General features: G+C 40.5%; 1 protein-coding gene and 1 long non-coding RNA gene across 4 annotated transcripts in view; one reads left to right on the top strand and one right to left on the bottom strand.

The window, feature by feature from the left end:
- LOC127530050 (uncharacterized) overlaps positions 1-20,649 on the bottom strand; it is a 451,280-nt gene that overhangs the window by 208,539 nt on the left and 222,092 nt on the right. The gene's annotated exons all lie outside the window — the stretch shown is intronic.
- The window catches only part of LOC114663997 (A disintegrin and metalloproteinase with thrombospondin motifs 16), a 301,817-nt gene that overhangs the window by 80,150 nt on the left and 201,018 nt on the right, over positions 1-20,649 (top strand). For 2 of the 3 annotated variants that reach the window (XM_051935635.1, XM_051935634.1), the window contains one exon: positions 13,349-13,631. In XM_051935635.1, coding sequence (XP_051791595.1) covers positions 13,349-13,631 — 283 coding nt within the window. The remainder of the gene's footprint in view (positions 1-13,348; positions 13,632-20,649) is intronic. The other variant, XM_051935636.1, reaches the window with a different exon arrangement.

Below are 20,649 nucleotides of genomic sequence, written 5' to 3'. Positions count from 1 at the left end.
TTTCACACAGGGCCATGTAGGTTTGGATTTTTTTTCTCCCTAAATAATAAACACCATCATTTAAAAACTGCATTTTGTGTTTACTTGTGTTATATTTGAGTAATGGTTAAATGTGTTTGATGATCAGAAACATTTTGTGTGACAAAAATGCAAAAGAATAAGAAATCAGGAAGGGGGCAAATAGTTTTTCACACCACTGTAGTGATGCAACTGTTCAAATGAGAGAAAGATATCTTAGCAGACAGGGTCAAATGTGTCGAGCCCAGTAGTCGTGTGTGTGTGCGTCTGTCTGTCACCAGTGTCGCAGCATACATTACAACATACAAATTAATTCTTAAGCTTCAGTTACCTTGTGCTACTGAGCTCCTGTTAGCTTTTGATTTTCTCCCAGCGCCAAGTCTTTTCAGTTCAGTATCTTTTGCTCTTTCCCTGAAACGCCGGTGGTGGTTTAAAACTCACGGACCGGAGGAATTGAGGTGGGTATTTGAGGAAGAAGCCTTAGTGGAGTCTTTGCAGCACAAGACTTCTCCGCTGTTCACTACATACTTTTTAACAGGTTGTCCCCAGACATGTATTTCATATCAAGTGTAAGATGGAAACCAACCCTCAGTTCAGAATTGACAATTCACCCTGCTCTAAAAAAAATTGAGATGTTTATTTTATGAATTTATTTTAATTCTACATAACTTAAAATAATTGTCTTTGCTGGTGTTATGTTGCTTTTTTTAGTTACGTTGACAAAAATCTCCCAGGTGTCGAATTAACACAATTGATTGATGTTGAAACAAATCTATTATATTACAGTTTGTGTGTTTACGACTTGAGGATCCGCCTATTCACAGGTGCATGTCTTCAATAATTTAAGGAAATTATTTTGTGAGTTTTATAATCTGTTGCTGAAAACTGCAGACCTTGTTGTAGCAGTGAAAATTAAATGGACAACAAATCCCAGCAACCCCAGGAGTATTGCATCATAGGTCAGCTTTGGAGGTTGCTGTGAGGGCTGCTAAGTGAAACAAGATGACTTTTTAAAGTGAGACAAAAGAAGCCAGCAGGATTGCAGTTGGTGGTGTCTTTTGGTTTGAACACTTCACTGCACAATTGGATTACGATTACACCCAGCAGATTACAGTTTTCTCTGGATTTATGTTGTTTTCCTTTGTCTGCTTGTTCATGTGATTTTTTTTGTCTGGGTTTGAAAACTTTTCGTAACTTTCAGGAGGCTGTTCAGGAAACTGGACTGCGTTGTGACTGTTTATCGTTTGATTCTTAGTGTTTTTGTTTTGTATGTGTAATTTGAATAATTTTGTCATTTACTACCATAAATATACAGACAACTTTATTATGATAAGTTAAATTTTGTAAAAAGTTATGGTTCACTAAAGAACATCTGAACTGCTTTTGTCTTGGGGACACTACACGTCTTTGTCTCGCAGCCAGCCTCACACACTTGATTTGCTTGTGCAGTGATCATTGCTGCTGCTGGAGTATGTGAGTTTCCCCTTGGGATTAATAAAGTATCTATCTATATATTATATAGCGCCTTTCCGATCTATCTATCTATCTATCTATCTATCTATCTATCTATCTATCTATCTATCTATCTATCTATCTATCTATCTATCTATCTATCTATCTATCTATCTATCTATCTATCTATCTATCTATCTATCTATCTAGATTCTGTGAAAAGCGCAATCAATCAAAATAAACGAATAAGTCTTTCTTATTCTTTATGGTTTGTAGATAAGTGGAAGGAATGAACAAACAAACTTCATTTGTCCCCAGGGGTGTTGATATATTCAGAAGGGAGCAAACTACACCAGAGTTTCACTTTCACTCAGATAAGGAAAATGTTCTCCTTTGTTTAATGTTTTGTGATGAAAAGTTTATTATATTGAAAAAAGAATACACAACAACATTAATATTTTTTTTAAAAAAGAAAACCATTAATGTCTCTTTAACCCGATCCCCTACTCCAAGGCGTCAACACATAACATGAGCCGTACTGCACCACACGGGGGGCTGACTACCACCGCAGCATTAACACAGGACTGTTAGCTGGCAAAAGGTTTGACAAGTGATGACAAGGATATTAAAGAAGTGGAGTAGTGAATGGTTAGCCAGTTTGCGTTTAAAAATATCTGTAATGACCATTTGGCTGTACAGGAAGGAGATGCTTTCATTTCTTGCTGGCCCAAGGCTGAGAAAGCTGATGTTCATTATGTAGAACAAAGATGAGTGAAGCCGATACATCTACTTATCCGATGACTGTTTTCAAACAATTCCAAAATAAATTTCTAGCAATAAAAATAGAGCTTCGAGACTTTCTAGGCAATGCCTGTATTACTGTATCTGGTATTATTAATGAAATATGATGCAAACATCTGGACAAACCGCTAAAGCCTTCTTTAGTGATTTACGTGGCCAGTCTCTTCGTTCTTTCACAGGACATTCAGGGCCCTTCACTTTCTCCACACTTTACTATGCTGAATATTTCATTTTAAATGGAAAGACTGGCCATTTTTTGCTCAGCCAGACACTGTTGAATGATGGAGGCGGGGCCTCGACTTGTCAGGAGGGAGTGGCTACACTACCAGTCAATGAAGATCTGCAGCATTGTGATCGCATATGTATGAGGTTGATTAGCATGCTCCATATATGGATGTTTCACGTGTGTTCACGTGTTCATATTTACAAGGCAATCGTGATTTATGAAGGGTAAATTGTGTAGGAATTTACATATGCTAGGTTTAATAAATTAGATTTTTTTGTTTTGGAGAAGTCTAGCTCAATGAGCTGCACTTCATCCTACAACAAGATTATGGTCCAAACACACTGCTGAGGTCACACAGGAGTTTATCAAAGCTGAAAAAAATGGAAGATTCTTAAATGGCCAAGCCAGTAACCTGATTTCAATCCAATTGAGCAGGCCTTCCATATGCTGAAGAGAAACTTAAGGGGACAAGCACCCCTAAACAAGCAGGAGCTAAAGATGGCTGCATTAGAGGTATGGCAGAGCATCACCAGAGAAGATCCTCAGCACCTGATGATGTCTGTGAATTGCAGGCTTCAGGCAGTCATTACATGTGAGGGATATGTGACAAAGACCTAAATATAACAACAGCTTTAATAGATCTGCCATTGCTGTGTCTCAAACATTATGGTGCCTTGAAATGTGGGGACCACGCAGAAAAGTGGTGTGTGACCAAAATGTCTGCAAATCCCCTTCAATGAAAGTCTGCAATGTGCACTTTAATCACGATGTCTGAATTGTTTAATTTGTAATTTTAAACTGGGGAGCAGAATTGAAATCAAGGAGTAATGTGTCTTTGTCCCAAACATTATGGTAGGCATTGTATGTTATGATTCAGTTGTTTCACTTGTGCAACACAAATCACAGAAGACTATGCCTTTGATTTTCTATTTTACTAATTAATTGTCTTCTGTCTAGACTCCAAACTTTTACACATATGCGTTGAGGTTATTTTTGAATATGAAATCTGTCCATTTCTTGGCATTTAGCACAATCTAGGAGGACCTCCAACGCTCCTACATATGTGATGTGCTTGAAGTGGTTGAATAAAAGTGTGGTTTAGGAATGAGGGGGCATTTCATTTGCTGTCGGTAGTCTGCTCACCAGTTGTTGTATCCTTCTGTCCTTTAAATCCTGTCTGAGGAAAGCTCCCTGCTGTTTTAATTACCTCGCTACTAATGGCTGTTTGCCTTGCACTATCCCAGTCCCGCAAGAGTCTTCTAAAGTCGAGGAAGGCTGTGAACCACATTTACTATGAAGAGGAAGACAGAATGTACAGTAGCTATAAGAACTGCCTGGTTCTGAGCACAATGAAGACCAAGGAGGTGATTGTGGATATCTGCAGGTCTAAGCTTCAGTCTGTTAACATCTTAAGGGAGGACATTGAGGTGGTGTAGACTTATCTAGGAGTCCACTTTGATGACAGACTGGACTGGTCTGTGAACACTGATGTCCTCTACAGGAAGGTGCAGAGCTGGCTGTTTTTCCTCAGAAGACTTGGGTCATTCCGCATACTGTAGGTAGCAAAATGTTGTCTTTGTCCTTTCAGACTTTCATTGCCAGTGTCCTCTTCTTTGCTGCCGTGTGTTAGGGAGGCTGTATGACAGATAAGAACACAAAGAGGCTGGACGAGCTGGTGAAGAAGGTGACTCAGTGCTGGAGAGGACTGTGGACTTAGTGGGAACAGTGAAGGAAAGGTGTATGGGGAGGAAGGTAGAGGCCATCTATGACAAGAGCAGTCACTCTCTCCACGACATTTCAGAGAAGTAAACATAGCGGGCATCTCCTCTCACTGCGCTGTGGAATAGAACACTTTAGAAGATCATCTGATCCTACTGCTCTGAGATTTTATAACTCTGCTGTCAACACAAGTGAATCATGACCTGCTCACCTCTCTACCTCCTGACACTGTAACAACTGACCATTTGTACTTATTACTATTTATTTATTTATCTATTTATTTATTTATTTACGTTTCATCTCCTTGGCTTTTTTTAATAATTAGTAACAGTTTTAACTGATGGATGTGAGGTACTGGACACCTCAATTTCCCTGAGTGGATGAATAAAGTATCTATCTATCTATCTATCTATCTATCTATCTATCTATCTATCTATCTATCTATCTATCTATCTATCTATCTATCTATCTATCTATCTATCTATCTATCTATCTATCTATCTATCTATCTATCTATCATATAGTGCCTTTCATATCTATCTGTCTGTCTGTCTGTCTGTCATATAGTGCCTTTCATATCTATTTATTACATTCTGCCTTTATTATCTATCTATCTATCTATCTATCTATCTATCTATCTATCTATCTATCTATCTATCTATCTATCTATCTATCATATAGTGCCTTTCATATCTATCTGTCTGTCTGTCTGTCTGTCTGTCTGTCTGTCATATAGCGCCTTTCATATCTATTTATTACATTATGCCTTTATTATCTATCTATCTATCTATCTATCTATCTATCTATCTATCTATCTATCTATCTATCTATCTATCTATCTATCTATCTATCTATCTATCTATCTATAATATAGTGCCTTTCATATCTATTAATTACATTATGCCTTTATTATCTATCTATCTATCTATCTATCTATCTATCTATCTATCTATCTATCTATCTATCTATCATATAGTGCCTTTCATATCTATTTATTACATTATGCCTTTATCTATCTATCTATCTATCTATCTATCTATCTATCTGTCTGTCTGTCTGTCTGTCTGTCTGTCTGTCTGTCTGTCTGTCTGTCTGTCATATACTGCCTTTCATATCTATTTATTACATTAAGCCTTTATTATCTATCTATCTATCTATCTATCTATCTATCTATCTATCTATCTATCTATCTATCTATCTATCTATCTATCTATCTATCTATCTATCATATAGTGCCTTTCATATCTGTCTGTCTGTCTGTCTGTCATATAGTGCCTTTCATATCTATTTATTACATTATGCCTTTATTATCTATCTATCTATCTATCTATCTATCTATCTATCTATCTATCTATCTATCTATCTATCTATCTATAATATAGTGCCTTTCATATCTATTAATTACATTATGCCTTTATTATCTATCTATCTATCTATCTATCTATCTATCTATCTATCTATCTATCTATCTATCTATCTATCTATCTATCTATCTATCTATCTATCTATCTATAATATAGTGCCTTTCATATCTATTTATTACATTATGCCTTTACTATCTATCTATCTATCTATCTATCTATCTATCTATCTATCTATCTATCTATCTATCTATCTATCTATCTATCTATCTATCTATCTATCTATAATATAGTGCCTTTCATATCTATCTATCTATCTATCTATCTATCTATCTATCTATCTATCTATCTATCTATCTATCTATCTATCTATCTATAATATAGTGCCTTTCATATCTATCTATCTATCTATCTATCTATCTATCTATCTATCTATCTATCTATCTATCTATCTATCTATCTATCTATCTATCTATCTATCTATAATATGGTGCCTTTCATATCTATTTATTACATTATGCCTTTATTATCTATCTATCTATCTATCTATCTATCTATCTATCTATCTATCTATCTATCTATCTATCTATCTATCTATCTATCTATCTATCTATCTATCTATCTATCTATAATATAGTGCCTTTTATATCTATTTATTACATTATGCCTTTATTATCTATCTATCTATCTATCTATCTATCTATCTATCTATCTATCTATCTATCTATCTATCTATCTATCTATCTATCTACGTCACCTGCAATGATGATATGCAGCAATTTGTACTCTTGCCTAGAGTGGACATCCTCAAACGTTGACGTGTGTCTTAACTAATGTCATTTAGCATTTCAGTTTTCAAAGCTGTTGTAATAGCAGTGGAGGGCTGCAGTGGCTTCAGGTTTTTGTTCGCACCCAGTTTTTTAATGAGCAAGTCAATTATTGATCAAGCAGCATTTTTAGACTTTATTTTTATTGTCTCGTTTCTTAAGACTCCCCATCTTAAATTGCTTGCTTTAATTATAAATAGCCCCTTAATAGCAATAAGATGCCATTTTTTTATTTACTTTTTTAATCTTTGAGGGTGACCCTTTGGGTTTCAGAGTGCAGGCTTAGAACCCCTGGAGTGATTACTTGGGTGCAGCAGCTAAGTAAACTGCACTATGTTTACTTTGCTTTTAGTCATAACAAACAATTTATGGAAATGAATTAAAATGCAATAAACTTCTGTATTTTATTTTAAACTGGCACAAAAATTATGCTGTGTAGTGGCAAGCAATCGATCATTTGGGTTATGTGTTTTAAATTAACTCAAGATAAAACACCAAAACTAAAATACACCATGTGCATTGGTTTAGTTGACATGTTGGATTGTATTTAACTTTGGCGTGAAACGTCTTCTATAATTCAGACGCCATCCCTTTTTTTTCAAATGTTGTTATGTTAGTTACTCTCTTGTACTAAAATCTTTTAAATTCTGGTTTTTCCTCACATCAGTCAGGCAGTCAGTCAGTCATTACCCAGTCCGCTATATCCTAACATAAGGTCACGGGGGTCTGCTGGAGCCAATCCCAGCCAGCACAGGGCACAAGGCAGGAACAAACGCCGGGTAGGGCGCCAACCCACCGCAGTTCCTCACATCAATCAGCACTCAATACCTCACAATGTTAAGGCGAGAACAGGATTTTAGGAACCTTTTTGGAATTTTTTTAAAAATTAGTAAACTGAAATGTCACATAGACAAAAGTATTCAGACCCTTTGCTATGACTCTTGAAATGTGGCGAAGGTGATTCCCACTCTGTTGATCGTCACTGAGATGTTTCCACACTTTGGAGTCTACCTACATTTGCATTTACTTATTTGGCTGACCCCGTTGGTTTTCGGAGAATAGTAAGGTTGAGTGACTTGCTCAGGGACACATAGTATCATTAGCGGGATTTGAGCCCACAACTTTAGGGTTTAAGTGAAAAGCCTTAACCGCTACAGCACACTGCCTATAGCAGGGGTCTCCAACTCCTGTCCTGGAGGGCCACAGTGGCTGCAGGTTTTCATTCTAACCCTTTTCTTAATTACTGACCAAATTTTGCTGCTAATTAACTCTTTTCCTTAATTTTAATTGATGCACAACATAAGACTCAGGTCCCTTAATTATTTCTTTTTTCCCTAATTAGCAACCAAACAATATTAAGACACAAAATGAACCAACACATAAATAACAACCTGCGTCCGTTACACAATAACTGAAAATAAAGAAAGGTGAAGGCCTCAGTAATGTTGATCTGCTCAGGTCCACAAAACATTTCGACAGCGCTCTTAAAAAAGGAAATCAACAGTTTTGGAAATGTCTGCCATGGCAGAATGAGCGCCACAGAATTAAATAACGGGCTTAATTAGCAATGAGAATTGGCATCACATTAAGAAACTGAATGAAGTGAAGTTGGTTGGAGTTTGAGGCCTCAACTTAGTTGGTCATCTGTTGGCTCACTTCACATCAAATTTATGTTTAGCTGCCGTTCAAGGAAAAAAGAATCAATTCAGCGATCAGAGTCTCAAGAAAAGTCAATTAAAATAAAGGGAAATAGTTCATTAGCAGCAAAAACTGGTCACTAATTAAGAAAAGGGTTAGAATGAAAACTTGCAGCCAGAGTAGCTCTCCGGGACTGGAGCTGGAGAGCCCTGGCCTATAATGACCTGTGGTCCATTCAATTAACAATGATAATAATTCTTTACATTTACAGTGGGGAAAATAAGTATTGACCGCGTCAACTTTTTACTCAGTAAATATATTTCTAATGGGGCTACTGGCATGAAATTTTCACCAGATGTCGGTAACAGCCCAAGTAATCCACACATACAAAGAAATCAAAACAAATAAGTCCATAAATTAAGTTATGTGTAATAAAGTGGAATGACACAGGGAATAAGTATTGAACACATGAAGAAAAGGAGGTGCAAAAAGGCACGGAAAGCCAAGACAGCAGCTGAAATCTGTCAGCATTTAGACAGCAATCCTGATAGCCCCCCGCTATCAGTGCAAATGAATATCAGCTGGTTTAGTCCTAATTGAGGGCCTATAAAAAGGTTTCTCATTCCCAAGGTGTCACACAAGAAGCATCTCATGATAGGTGAAAGCACAGAGCTCTGTCACCACCTTATTGGTGGCAGACATATTACTAAACTTCTGAAAGTTCCAGTGAGCGCCGTTAATCAGGATGAGGAAAGAACATCATTTCATCATAAAGTGGGCACGACCAGGTGCTCCTCGCAAGATTTCTGACAGAGGAGTCCAAAGAATAATCAGAAGAGCCAAAGACCACTCACCAAGAGGTTCAGAAAGACCTAGAATTAGCAGGTCCAGTTGTTTCGAATAAAACAATAAGTAATGCACTCAACCACCATGAGCTCTCTGCATGCTCACTGCGCAAGTTTCCACTGCTGAAGAAAAAAACACAAGCCAATGAGATACTGGGAGAATAGAGTCTGGTCAGATGAGACCCTAATTGAACTCTTTGGATATCATTGTACACACCATGTTTGGAGGAGGAAAAATAGCACTGCACATCATCCCAAGAAACACCACACCAAAAGTGAAGTTTGGAGGTGGGAACATCATGGTGTGGGGCTGGTAGACTTCATAGAATTGAAGGAAAGATGAATGGAGAAATGTAATAATAGTAAAATAATAATTCATTACATTTATATAGCTCTTTTTTCAGTACTCAAAGCGCTATCCACACAGGGAGGAACCGGGAAGCGAACCCACAATCTTCCACAGTCTCCTTACTGCAAAGCAGCAGCAGCACTACCACTGCACCACCTGTACCGGGACATTCTTGATAAGAATCTGCTGCCATCTTCCCAGGATGCTGTAGATGAAACGAGGAGGGAAGTTTTTCATCAAGACAAGGATCCCAAACACACAGCCATAGGAAACTCTCAATTGGTTTCAGACAATCAAGAAAATAAAGCTGCTAGAATGGCCCAGACAATCACCCGACTTGAATCTAACTGAAAATCGATGGAAAGAACTAAAGATCAAAATTTATAGAAGAGCCCCCACCCTGGAACCTTCAAGATTTGAAGACAGTTTGTGTGGAAGAATGGGCCAAAATCAAACCTGAGCAATGCATGCGACTCATTTCTCCATACAGGAGGCGTCTTGAAGCTGTCATTACTAACAAAGGCTTTTACTACTGAGTATTAAATAAATTTCAGTAAGCGTGTTCGGTATTTATTCCCTGTGTCATTCCACTTTATTGCACACAACATAATTTATGGACTTATTTGTGTTCATTTCTTTGTATGTGTGGATTACTTGGGTTGTTACCGACATCTGGTGTACATTTCATGTTCATAGCCCCATGTGAAATACAGGGTATATTTACTGAGAAAAATGTTGACACATTCAATTCTTATTTTCCCCTTTTGTCACTACTCACAGCACTTCAGTGAGCAGGGAGCCACTTCAACCACCACCAATGTATAGCATTCACCTGGATGACCACATATTAGCTGTTAGCTGGTGAAGGGGTCAGAGAGCTAGTCAAGGGGGTTGATTAGGGGGCCAGAATGACTAGGCCATGGTGAGCAATTTTTCAAGAACATCAGGATACACCCTACACTTTACAAAGGATGACCAGGGATCTTTATGACCAAAGAGAGCCAGGGCCTCTCTACATCTTATCTGAAGGATGGTGCCATGTTTATCACACAGTGTCCCCCCGTCACTGCATTGCAGCACTGAGATCCACATTCAGACCACATGTTCTCCCATCTCAGCAGAAGACTTCTGAAACTCTGTTAGACTGTCCATTGGGTTCTTGGTCACCTCCATGACCAAGACCCTTCTTGCTTGGTCATTTAGTTTGACTGGGCAATGAACTCCAGGAAGAGGCCTGGGGCCCCATGTATAAACGGTGCGTACGCACAAAAATGTTGTGTAAGAGCGTTTGCACGTTCAAATCGCGATGTATAAAACCTAAACTTGCCGTAAAGCCATGCACATTTCCACGGTAGCTCATACCCTGTCGTACGCAAGTTTTCTGCTTGGTTTTGCAGACTGGCGGCACCCAGCGTCAAAGCAGTGCTACTGTTCCTATGTGGTTTCCCTTTCTTTTTTAGTTCTACATCCCTGACGCGGCTTTATAAATACACTGAAATTAACCGCATATTGTTTTAGTTTAATGCATCTGATTGTAATTAACCTGTAACAATATAATGGTCCACAGAATGGTCAAACTATTCCAAATACAATAGCTGCTTTAGCATTGTTACTCCCACTGCACCTTCTTCTCCTTCTTATTTCAGCTGCTCCCGTTAGGTGTTGCCACATCGGATCATCTTTTTCCATATTACTCTCATTGCACCACTCGGAGCATTTATATCACTGTATCTGAGTGGGGAATCACAGCTCTACAGCAGCTGATCAGAAAGAGAATTATTGGTATACAGCATCAAGCATACTCTGCCTCAACCATGCACACAGTCTATATGAACTGCTCTCAAACAGCAAACTCTTCAGAGCCTTTCCTGTACGGACTTCGCGGTTAAGAAACAGTTTCAACCCAAGAACTCTAAACACACTCAATCAGCCATCAAGTGCTCCTTACAGAACTGTTTGTACTTATAAGTACAATTACCTCACTGTAAACTTGCGATACAGTTATAATATTGAACAACCTGAGCCACTTTATAAAGCGCGTATTTACATATGATGACAATATCATTTTTAAGATGAAATGCGGCAAAATATGTTTATTATATTATACAGATAAAACTTTAACTTTAACTACATGGTGCCGCAGCGCTAGCAAAGAACTGGAACTTCGTTCATGGATTGTTCTTGCCTCGCGCTGTATTCATGCTGTGGCTGGCGCAACACTGGAAGGATAGATGGATAGAATAATTAAACATTATGAAGATATTTCAGTGTTCCTTAAAAGTTTTGAAGAATTGGCGTTCTAAGCTTACAGATGGCTTAACGTCTATTACAGAGCTGATTGTGTGGCGATTGGGTATTTGGAGAAAGAAAAGTAAGGACAGGAATTGGAGGTTAGTACATTTAAAAGAGACAGTACATCTGTAATAAAGCATTTCATCGAAGGTTGCGCATGGCGCAGCAAACATCGTGCTTGAGACATGAACAATCACTGTGCCACCGTGTTCCCATGTTTAATAACATGCTTTAACTCCTGTCATCATGAAAATTATATCAAGTATACATCTCAGTATTTTAATTACTCAGAGAGCTGTAATATCACAAATGTAATGGATTCTGTGTCCTGTTGGAGGGAGAGAAAGCCCGTTTAAGAAGCGTGTAGTGATTCACACACATAGAGCACATAGAAGATCAAATACAAAGCAAAGCTTTTAATGTGCTACTTTAGTTACGATGGACCTTGAGAAACTAGTAAACTAAACGATTTAAAGATGAAGTTTATGATGTTCTACTTTAATGACAAAATAAACTACGTGATTAAAGTGGAAATTTCGAGATTAAAGTTGACATTTCATGCTTTTTTCACACTGTGTGCTTATTTTTTTTCTCTGTACCCTAATAAGCTTTCATGTGACACTCAGATGGTGGGCTACGACTCGCCTTTTCACGGCGACTTTGATATGTGACATCTTTTTTATTTCAGGCACTTTGTGAACTTGTGCTTTCGAGTTTCTCTGACACTCTGTCACTCGATCAACTTCCTTTTGTTGATTATATCACTGTTTAAACCAACAAATAGTACGTTTTTTCTTGCCTCCACTTGGTATTCACTGAAATTATTCTATTTTCCCTCGTACTTTTGCCATTGTCTTTTCCCAGAATGCTGAGGCTTAAGGGCTATTTATATTGATTTGCATATTCACAGAGGTGTATTTCTGGGACGAGTTGGGGCGGGACAGCAGGCACGTGCATGTGCATTAATTTTCACGCTGACCGGGATTTATGTAGCGGAAGAACATGGAAGCTGGCTTTCACACAGATTTATGCATCTGGATTTTTTTGTGTGTAAGCACATTTCCGCTTTTGTGCTCATGTCATGTTATAATGTGAGTTCCATGCACAGCGTTATGCATGAGGCCCCTGGTTACTCCAGATCGCTAAGAAGAAGCCTGGTCACCCCAGATTTATTTCCAGTTTACAATTATTGAGGTTATGAACACTCTAAACTTCAGAAATGGTTTTATACTCTGGTCCTGATCAATGCATCACCACAATTTGATCGAAAAAGTCTATAGAGAGTTCCTTGGACTTAGACATGGCTTGGTTTGTGTCCTGCCATTCAAGTGTGTGAATAGTGGGGACCTTCTACACCCTGGTACACATGTGTGCCTTTCTAAACGATGCCCACTCAATTTAATTTGCCACAGGTGAACTCCAATCCAATTCATGACACATCTCAATTGAGAGTTAAAGCAAATACGATGCGCCCGATCACAATTTGGAGTGCCACATCATGGTGGTACAAATGCTTGTTTGAAGGAGAGATTTCAACTTTGAATTCTGAAGAAATCTGCATGCCTTTCTAAAAGCAAATTCTCATTTTCACATTATGGGTTACTGAGTGTTGATTGATAGGCCAAAATGGCAAAAGTGTCCATTCTGAATTAAATCTACATCACGGGAAAGTGTGCAGAAAGTGAAGGGGCTTTCTGATGGCATAACTTTAATGAGGAGCATTAGCCCCTAATATTAGCTGGAAGGATGAGTTTAATTGTACCAAACAATGGATCTGATTTTCTGGTCTGGTGGGTAAAGATCTCATTTCTTTCCTCTAGACAGGTTTGATCAGGACGCAGGACGCGGACTACTTCTTGAAGCCTTTACCCCTACAACTTGCACTTAAACGGAACTACACGGCCCCCACTGGACACCAGCCCCACGTCCTCTACAAGAGATCCACTGACAATCAGAAACCCTTAGTGGACAATGAAGTCCTAATGGCGAGACGTCCCAGGCACTTTGATTTCTACAGAGGAGGAAACCAAAGTCGGAGCGAGCACAGCGACTACAAGCACGGACGGCTTCAGAAGCAGCATTACTGCGGCAGGCGCAAGAAATGTATGTAAGGACATTCTTCTATTAACTGGATTTGTGCCTGCTGATTAAAATGAATTAATATAAACTTAGTAATTTAACCAGAAAGTCCGGTGTCCAGTGAGAATTGAGTTGCATGCTGATTTGTATTTTGATGATTGGTGCATTAGGATGGCAGGGTGGCACAGTGGTAGTGTTGGAGCCCAGCGTTTGCGTCCCATGTCCTCACTGTATGGAGGACACTGTTCTCCCTGTGTCCATGGGGGAGGTTTCCTCCAGCTGATCTGGTTTCCCCCTACAGTCCAAGGACATGCAGGGTAGGTGAATTAACAATGCTAAACTGGCCCTAGTGCAGTGATTCTCAATCGGTGGGGTGGGCCCCCCTAGGGGGGTGCGAAGTAACAAAAAGGGGGGCGCGAAGATGTGAAAAAAAAGAAAACAAGAATCGAAATTATAAAAGATACATCTGTTGAAACTAAAACAAATTAACTTAAACTACATTCTGATACTAGAAAAATAAATATAGAGTTAGATAAATGTCGATAAAAGTTAAGTAGGTATAATAAAATATAATATATAATAATATAATATATATAATAATATAATATAATAATATATATAATATACTGTATAATAATATAATATCTATATATATATAATTCACTATACCAGAAGACAAGTAGCCAACCATGGAAAGCACGCCGGAAGGGGCGTGGATTCACTAAACCGCCGACAAGTAAGACGCCAATGGCGCACACGCAGGAAGGAGCCACGCCCACCAACTCTTAGACCATTGGATACGATGAAAAAATCACAGCCACGCCCACCAACTCGGACGCGACGCCTCTAAAAACATGCCGTCATTTCTGTTTGTCTGTGCCACAGTCCACTTGCAGCTCTGAGCCACGTTGACTTTTCGTTAGTCAACCTCAGTGGAATCTTGGTTCACACAGAGGCAGCGCCAGAGAGAGACAGAGGCACACACAGGCAGTGCGAGAGAGAGAGCCGCGCGCACACACAGGCAGGGACAGAGGCACACACACACACACACACACACACACACACACACACACACAGAGGCAATGCCAGAGAGAGACAGAGGCATACAAAGGCAGCGCGAGAGAGAGCCGCGCAATCCTTTAAAACTGAAGTTAAAACACAATGAAAGAAGCAGTCTTTAAAAACCAATAAGCCCTGTGCCTCTTTTTCATTAGCGTCTCACCTGCTTCAGGCCTTGCAACAGTCGAGACGCTCTCTCTGCAGCTGACCTTCTCTGTGCCTGACTCCACTACTGTCAGTCGCCTGATTAAAAATGGCCTTTTGAAGGGGAGCTATGGACCCGCTATACCACAGGAACACATTGCCTTCGAGCCTGCTCTCGCTCACTCTAACGTACCGGCTTTCTCTCTCTCTCCTCACTCGCTCGCACACTGCACAGGGGAGAAATGCCCGCAGCACGAGTCTACCCAGAAACCGTTTCAGCCACACTTCCACGCCCCTAGCTACACTGTGAGTGCGATGATTATTTATTTAAAAATGGGCTTTTGAAGGGGAGCTGTGGACCCGCTATACCACAGGATCACCTGTGACATTGCCTTCACATTGTTTTCCTTTTATTTATAATCCTGTTGAGCAGATCAGACACCCAGGCAAACAACACTGAATAATCAATAGCTGCAACTACTTTGCCCGCCCCCACTCCTCACCTGAGTCGGTTTCGTCTCTGTTCAGCAGTGTTTGCCAAACTCGGTCCTGGTGAACCCCTGTGGCTGCAGGGTTTTGTTCCAACCAGATTCCTAATCATTAATGCCGGTGAAACTCATCCGGGATAAGTCGGTTTTTCAAACGCAGCCGTGTAGCAGATTAGTCTAGCAAGATGTAATAATCCGAGATGAATGCGCGCCCTCGCGCTGAGTGAAAAGCCAATATGTATTGAGTCTACAAAACATGATCAGCAAGTCTTTGATAGGCTGCAACAAAATGATAAAAGAACGGGCGCATTTTTTTTCACACAAGCTGAGTGGGTGGGTGTTAGTTAGTTAATTAGCAAATCGAAGGATTTCAAGATATAATATACACAAGAGGTAACACTGCAAAAGCGGCCCAAACCAGAAAAGACAGCTGGCAAAAAGTGGCTGACAAATTAAACGCGTGTGCATTGTACTTACTGAAAGCAGCGTTACGGATTTTGCAAATGTTCATTTTTTTCCCTCTGCTTAAAAAAGCGGTGCGGATTGGTTTGCAGCGTGTAAAACAGTTTGTTTGTCGCGGATAATTTGCTATCCACACAGGGAGGAACCGTGAAGCGAACCCACAATCTTCCACTGTCTCCTTACTGCAAAGCATCCGTACTACTACAGCGCCACAAGGCAGTTAAAGAATGCACCGGGCCACATGTTCATTTTTTCCCCTGTGCTTAAAAGACATTAAAAAACTGTTTCTCAACTGTGACTCCGGAACAACTCAGTACGCGAAAAGCGGCCAGAATCGCAAACAACAATGAAAACTCTACATGATGGTAGTGATGGGCCGCTCGATACTCAGGTTTCGACACTGTGTCGAGCTTTCGAAGCACTGCAGATTTTAATACTTGATCGAATAATGACATCTGTGATTTAAGGATTTCACATTTTCTTTCTCAGATGTGCTTACCTATATCATGGCAAAGTACAGGGATAAACCTTTATTTTCTGTCTACTCTGTTTTAATTAAGACAGAGCAAAGAAAACATTTAAGGCTATTAAATGTGATCTCAAGAAAAGATCAGGGTTAATTATAATACTAATAACAGGAGCGATTATAATGATACAGTGCAAAAGTAAATACTAATTGAAAGAGCCGGGAATGCACGAGGTGAGGCGTCTTATTTTGTTTAACTCTTGCTATCGTATAGTGCATTCTGCCTGTCGGCGTTAGTTATATTTATATTTTTTAGACATCACACACTACAAGCTGCTGACGAACCCTTCTCTTCGTTGTCAGTCTGTAGCTACGAAAAAATAAAAGCAATACGACTTTTAACAGACGTCATTAAAGTGTATCATAAGTTTCTGTAACGTTAATGAAAATGGCCAGGAGGTGTCACGAGAGAGGTGAGTGTCAAATGCTTTGAAGCTTCGATACGATTTCCGACACAATTGCTTCAAACGTGTTGATGCTTCGCGAGGCGTCACCCCGCCCATCACTACTCACAGGTTACTGAACGAGAAATCAACAGACTAGCATGACGGATGGGGCGTAATGGGCGTCCTTCCCCTCTCCTCCGGATTTTTCAAATGTTAATTTTTTCCCTATGCTTAAAAATCATTAAAAAAGCGGCCTGATTATGCGGCGTATGGTACGCCGCGGGTTGGCTAGTATATAATAATATGATATATCATTAATTAAAAAAGAACAAATTGGTATTAGTGGGGTCCTTTCAAAAAAACCTTAGGAGGGCACAATTAAAACTGTTATGAAAACTCGGATCGCAAATACTTAAAGGTTGAGAAACGCTGCCCTAGTGTGTGTTTAGTGTGTGTGTGTGTGTGTGTTTTCACCCCATGATTGACTCGCATCCTGTCCAGGGTTTGGTCCTGCCATGCACCCAAAGCATGCTGGGATTGGCTTCAGCTACCCCATGACCCTGGATTAAGTAGGTTAGGAAATGTCATGACATAACATGATTGGTGCATTGCCATAATGAAACATAAAATTCCTGAAAGAACACAAATGGAAAATTTATCAATGGTGAATTGAGGAAGAGTTTCAAAAATTGTCATTTTTCTTGAGACAGGAGCTGGAAACAGTGGCATGGAGGAAAAACATTTATGGCCAATTTATTAGGTACTGGCATCCTGTCCAGGGATGATTCCTGCCTTGTGTCCTTGATTGCTGGGATGGGCTCCAGCCAACCATGAGCCTGCTCAGGACTGAAAAGGCGTAGAAAATGGTATGGTATGCTACAAGAAGTGAATACGATACACCTAAATCATCACGTGTGCAGCCAGTTGGTTAAAGGAGGTTTCAGCAGATTTCACCCTCTGCCCAAAGAAATTTCAATATGGTGTATTGTCCTGCAGTGAGGTGTCCATGTTCTTTGGATCTTGGCTTCAACTAGCTAATGACAAAGTGCTGCACTCTGTGCGCTCGAAACCACCCATAAACAGCCATGAACCACCCGTATTGTGTCAGATTCTATCCATTGAGGTTATTGCTTAATGTTCAAGTTGTTTTACGTTTTGATTTACCCTGTCTTGAGTTGCTTCTGACTCTTTGGAGTCAGTAGTTGCTATTGTTCTACTTGACGACAAAAGCTGTGCCAATGAAAGTCAAAAAAGCCATTTGGAAACTGAAAAACTAGAATAAAACCACTGGGGACATCGGTGAAACCTTAGGATAACTGAAATCAACTGTCTGGAATGTCATGAAGAAGAAAGAACACACTGGGGTGCTCAGTAATCACAAAGGGACTGGTAGGCCAAGGAAGACCACCACTGCTGATGACAGAAGAATCCTCACTATGGTCAAGAAAAAGTCCCCAGACGCCTGTCCGACAGATCAGAAACAGCCTTCAGGAGGCTCATGTGGATGTGGCAGTGTGGTCTCCTGCTGCTGAAGCCCACCAGCTTCAAGGTTCTACATGTTGTATGTTCAGAGATGCTCTTCTGCATACCTTGGTTTTAACGAGTACTTATTTGAGTTCCCGTTGCCTTTCTATCAGCTCGAACCAGTCTGGCCATTCTCCTCTGATCTCTGGAATCAACAAGGCATTTTCACCCAGAGAACTGCCGTACAGTTGTACAGAGTGGTTATCTGAGTTACCGTAGACTTTCTGTCAGCTCGAACCACTCTGCTGATTGTCCTCTGACCTCTCCTATCAGCAAGACATTTGTAACTTCAGAACTGTCCACTCACTGGATATTTTCCCTTTTTCAGACCATGCTCTGTAAACCCTAGAGATAGTTCTGTGTGTGAAAATCCCAGTAGATCATCAGATTCTGAAATATTCAGACCAGCCAGTTTGGCACTAACAACCATGCCACTCTCAAAGTCACTTTTCTGCAACATTCTGATGCTCGGTTTGAACTTTAGTAGTTTGTCTTGACGATGTCTACAGGCCAAAATTCATTGAGTTGTGGCCCTGTGATTGGCTGATTAGATATTTGCATTAACAAGCAGTTGAACAGATGTACCTTGAGCATATTATTATTATTAGCTAATAAAGTGACCTGTGTGTGTGTGTGTGTATACTATATATACATATATTGTGAAGCCTGGGTGTGTACACCCGCCATAACCCCCGACACAGATAGGCAGAACACAGGTTCAACACCCGGTTTATTTACAGTTTTGTGCACACACAGTGCACAAATCACCAGCATTAATACTCAGTCCCTTCTTTCTTCTCTCCTTTCTTCTCTTCTGCCACCTCCACTCCTCTCCTCAGGCTTTGTTCTCTTCTTCCCAACTCTCACCATCAAATGGTGGGGAATGGCCCATTTAATATAGGGCACCCAGAAGGACTCCAGGTGCCCAATGAGCTTCTTCCGGCCACACTTGTGGGTGTGGCAGAAATGTGGCCAAATAAGACCCTGGAAAGGTCCATGCGCCCCTTGGTTCCAAACAGTGTTGAGCTCTGCTAGAAACCAAGAGGGCTGCCCTCTGTTGGCCCAGGGGAGAAACTGTCCTGAAAATACTTTCTGCCCTGGTCCTTTCACAGTCTGGGTGTCCCAGTCAGGTAAAGGTTCTGGCTGCCTGCCACTAATATATATTGTAATATATATTGTGGAACGAGCCCCGGACACAGACAGGCGGACATGTTAATTTGTACCACCACACGTTTATTTACAACTATATACAAAACCTTGTACCACACAAACAAACCCCAAGGCTCCCCCAAAGTCCAGGCTTCTCTCTCTCAGCCTTCTCTCACACGTCTCGGGCCTCTCCTTTGCCTCCTCCCAGACCTCGTCCTTCTCCTCACCTGACTCCAGTCCTTAATGAGGGGAGGCGGCTCCTTAAATAGGCAGGCGGCTGATGACCACACCCTGCCACCTGCCACAATATATATATATAATATATATTGTAGCCACTAGGGCGGTTCTGCCACATAACCCAGACAGGCAGGCAGGAGACAAGTTTTGCCACACACCACATGTTTTTTTACTGTTTCTTACCAGTCGACAATACCCATAATCACAATGCAGCACCACTAAGACCTTTCAGTCCCTTCTGCCGCCAGTCCTTCTCTCTCCACTCCTCTTCAGGCTGTTTCCTCTCCTCCTGACTCTCCTTTTCTGGAGTGAGGCAGCTCCTTTTTATAAGGCACCTGGACTGAAGACCAAGGGGGCTGCCCTCTATTGGCCCGGGGAAGAAACTGTCCCGACAATCCTCTTTTCCCTGGTCCTTCCACACTTTGGATGTCCTGGCCAGGTAAGGGCCCTGGCCACCCGCCACAATATATATATATATATATATATATATATATAAAATTTTAGACATAAATAAATGAAAGACCTGTGTGTGTATGGAGCAGTCAGCTTTGCTCACGCTCAATCACAGCCACTAGATGGCACATGCATATACTTTTACATTTTTTCAGCACTTTCGTGCCCCTCACTTCTCACTACAAAACACCCATGTGCAGCAAACGCTGCCACACAACAAGGACGGCGAGCTGATGATGCAGATGAAGAGACACGCGTCGAAATGAACTAAACACTGTGGCTCAACAACGTGCAAGTGTAAAAACATTGTCTCTCTAGAGGTACTTTCTTGAGACAAAGATTAATAGGACTCATATGCCAGCGAAACGCCTGAAATTTAATGTTACCAAGAACTGGGTTTCTAGGTGGAGAGCCCCGTTTAACTGAAATGTAAAATAGAGCTCACAAGGGTTCATAAGTGGCTGATAGGTTTCTAGGTAGATGAGAGTGCTCTGTCACCTTTCAAAGTGGGCTCCAGACTGTATGCTGAGTTCCTGCTGGGTCTCCAGGGCAGAGTTACTGGGCTGAAGCAGGACAGGCTCACTGGGTGTCCTATGAATGAGCCTCAGAACTCC

The sequence above is a fragment of the Erpetoichthys calabaricus genome, chromosome 13, assembly GCF_900747795.2.
Source record: "Erpetoichthys calabaricus chromosome 13, fErpCal1.3, whole genome shotgun sequence".
NCBI lineage: Eukaryota > Metazoa > Chordata > Cladistia > Polypteriformes > Polypteridae > Erpetoichthys > Erpetoichthys calabaricus.
The sequence above is the reverse complement of the archived record's forward strand: the minus strand, read 5'-3'. Positions and strand labels throughout refer to the sequence as shown.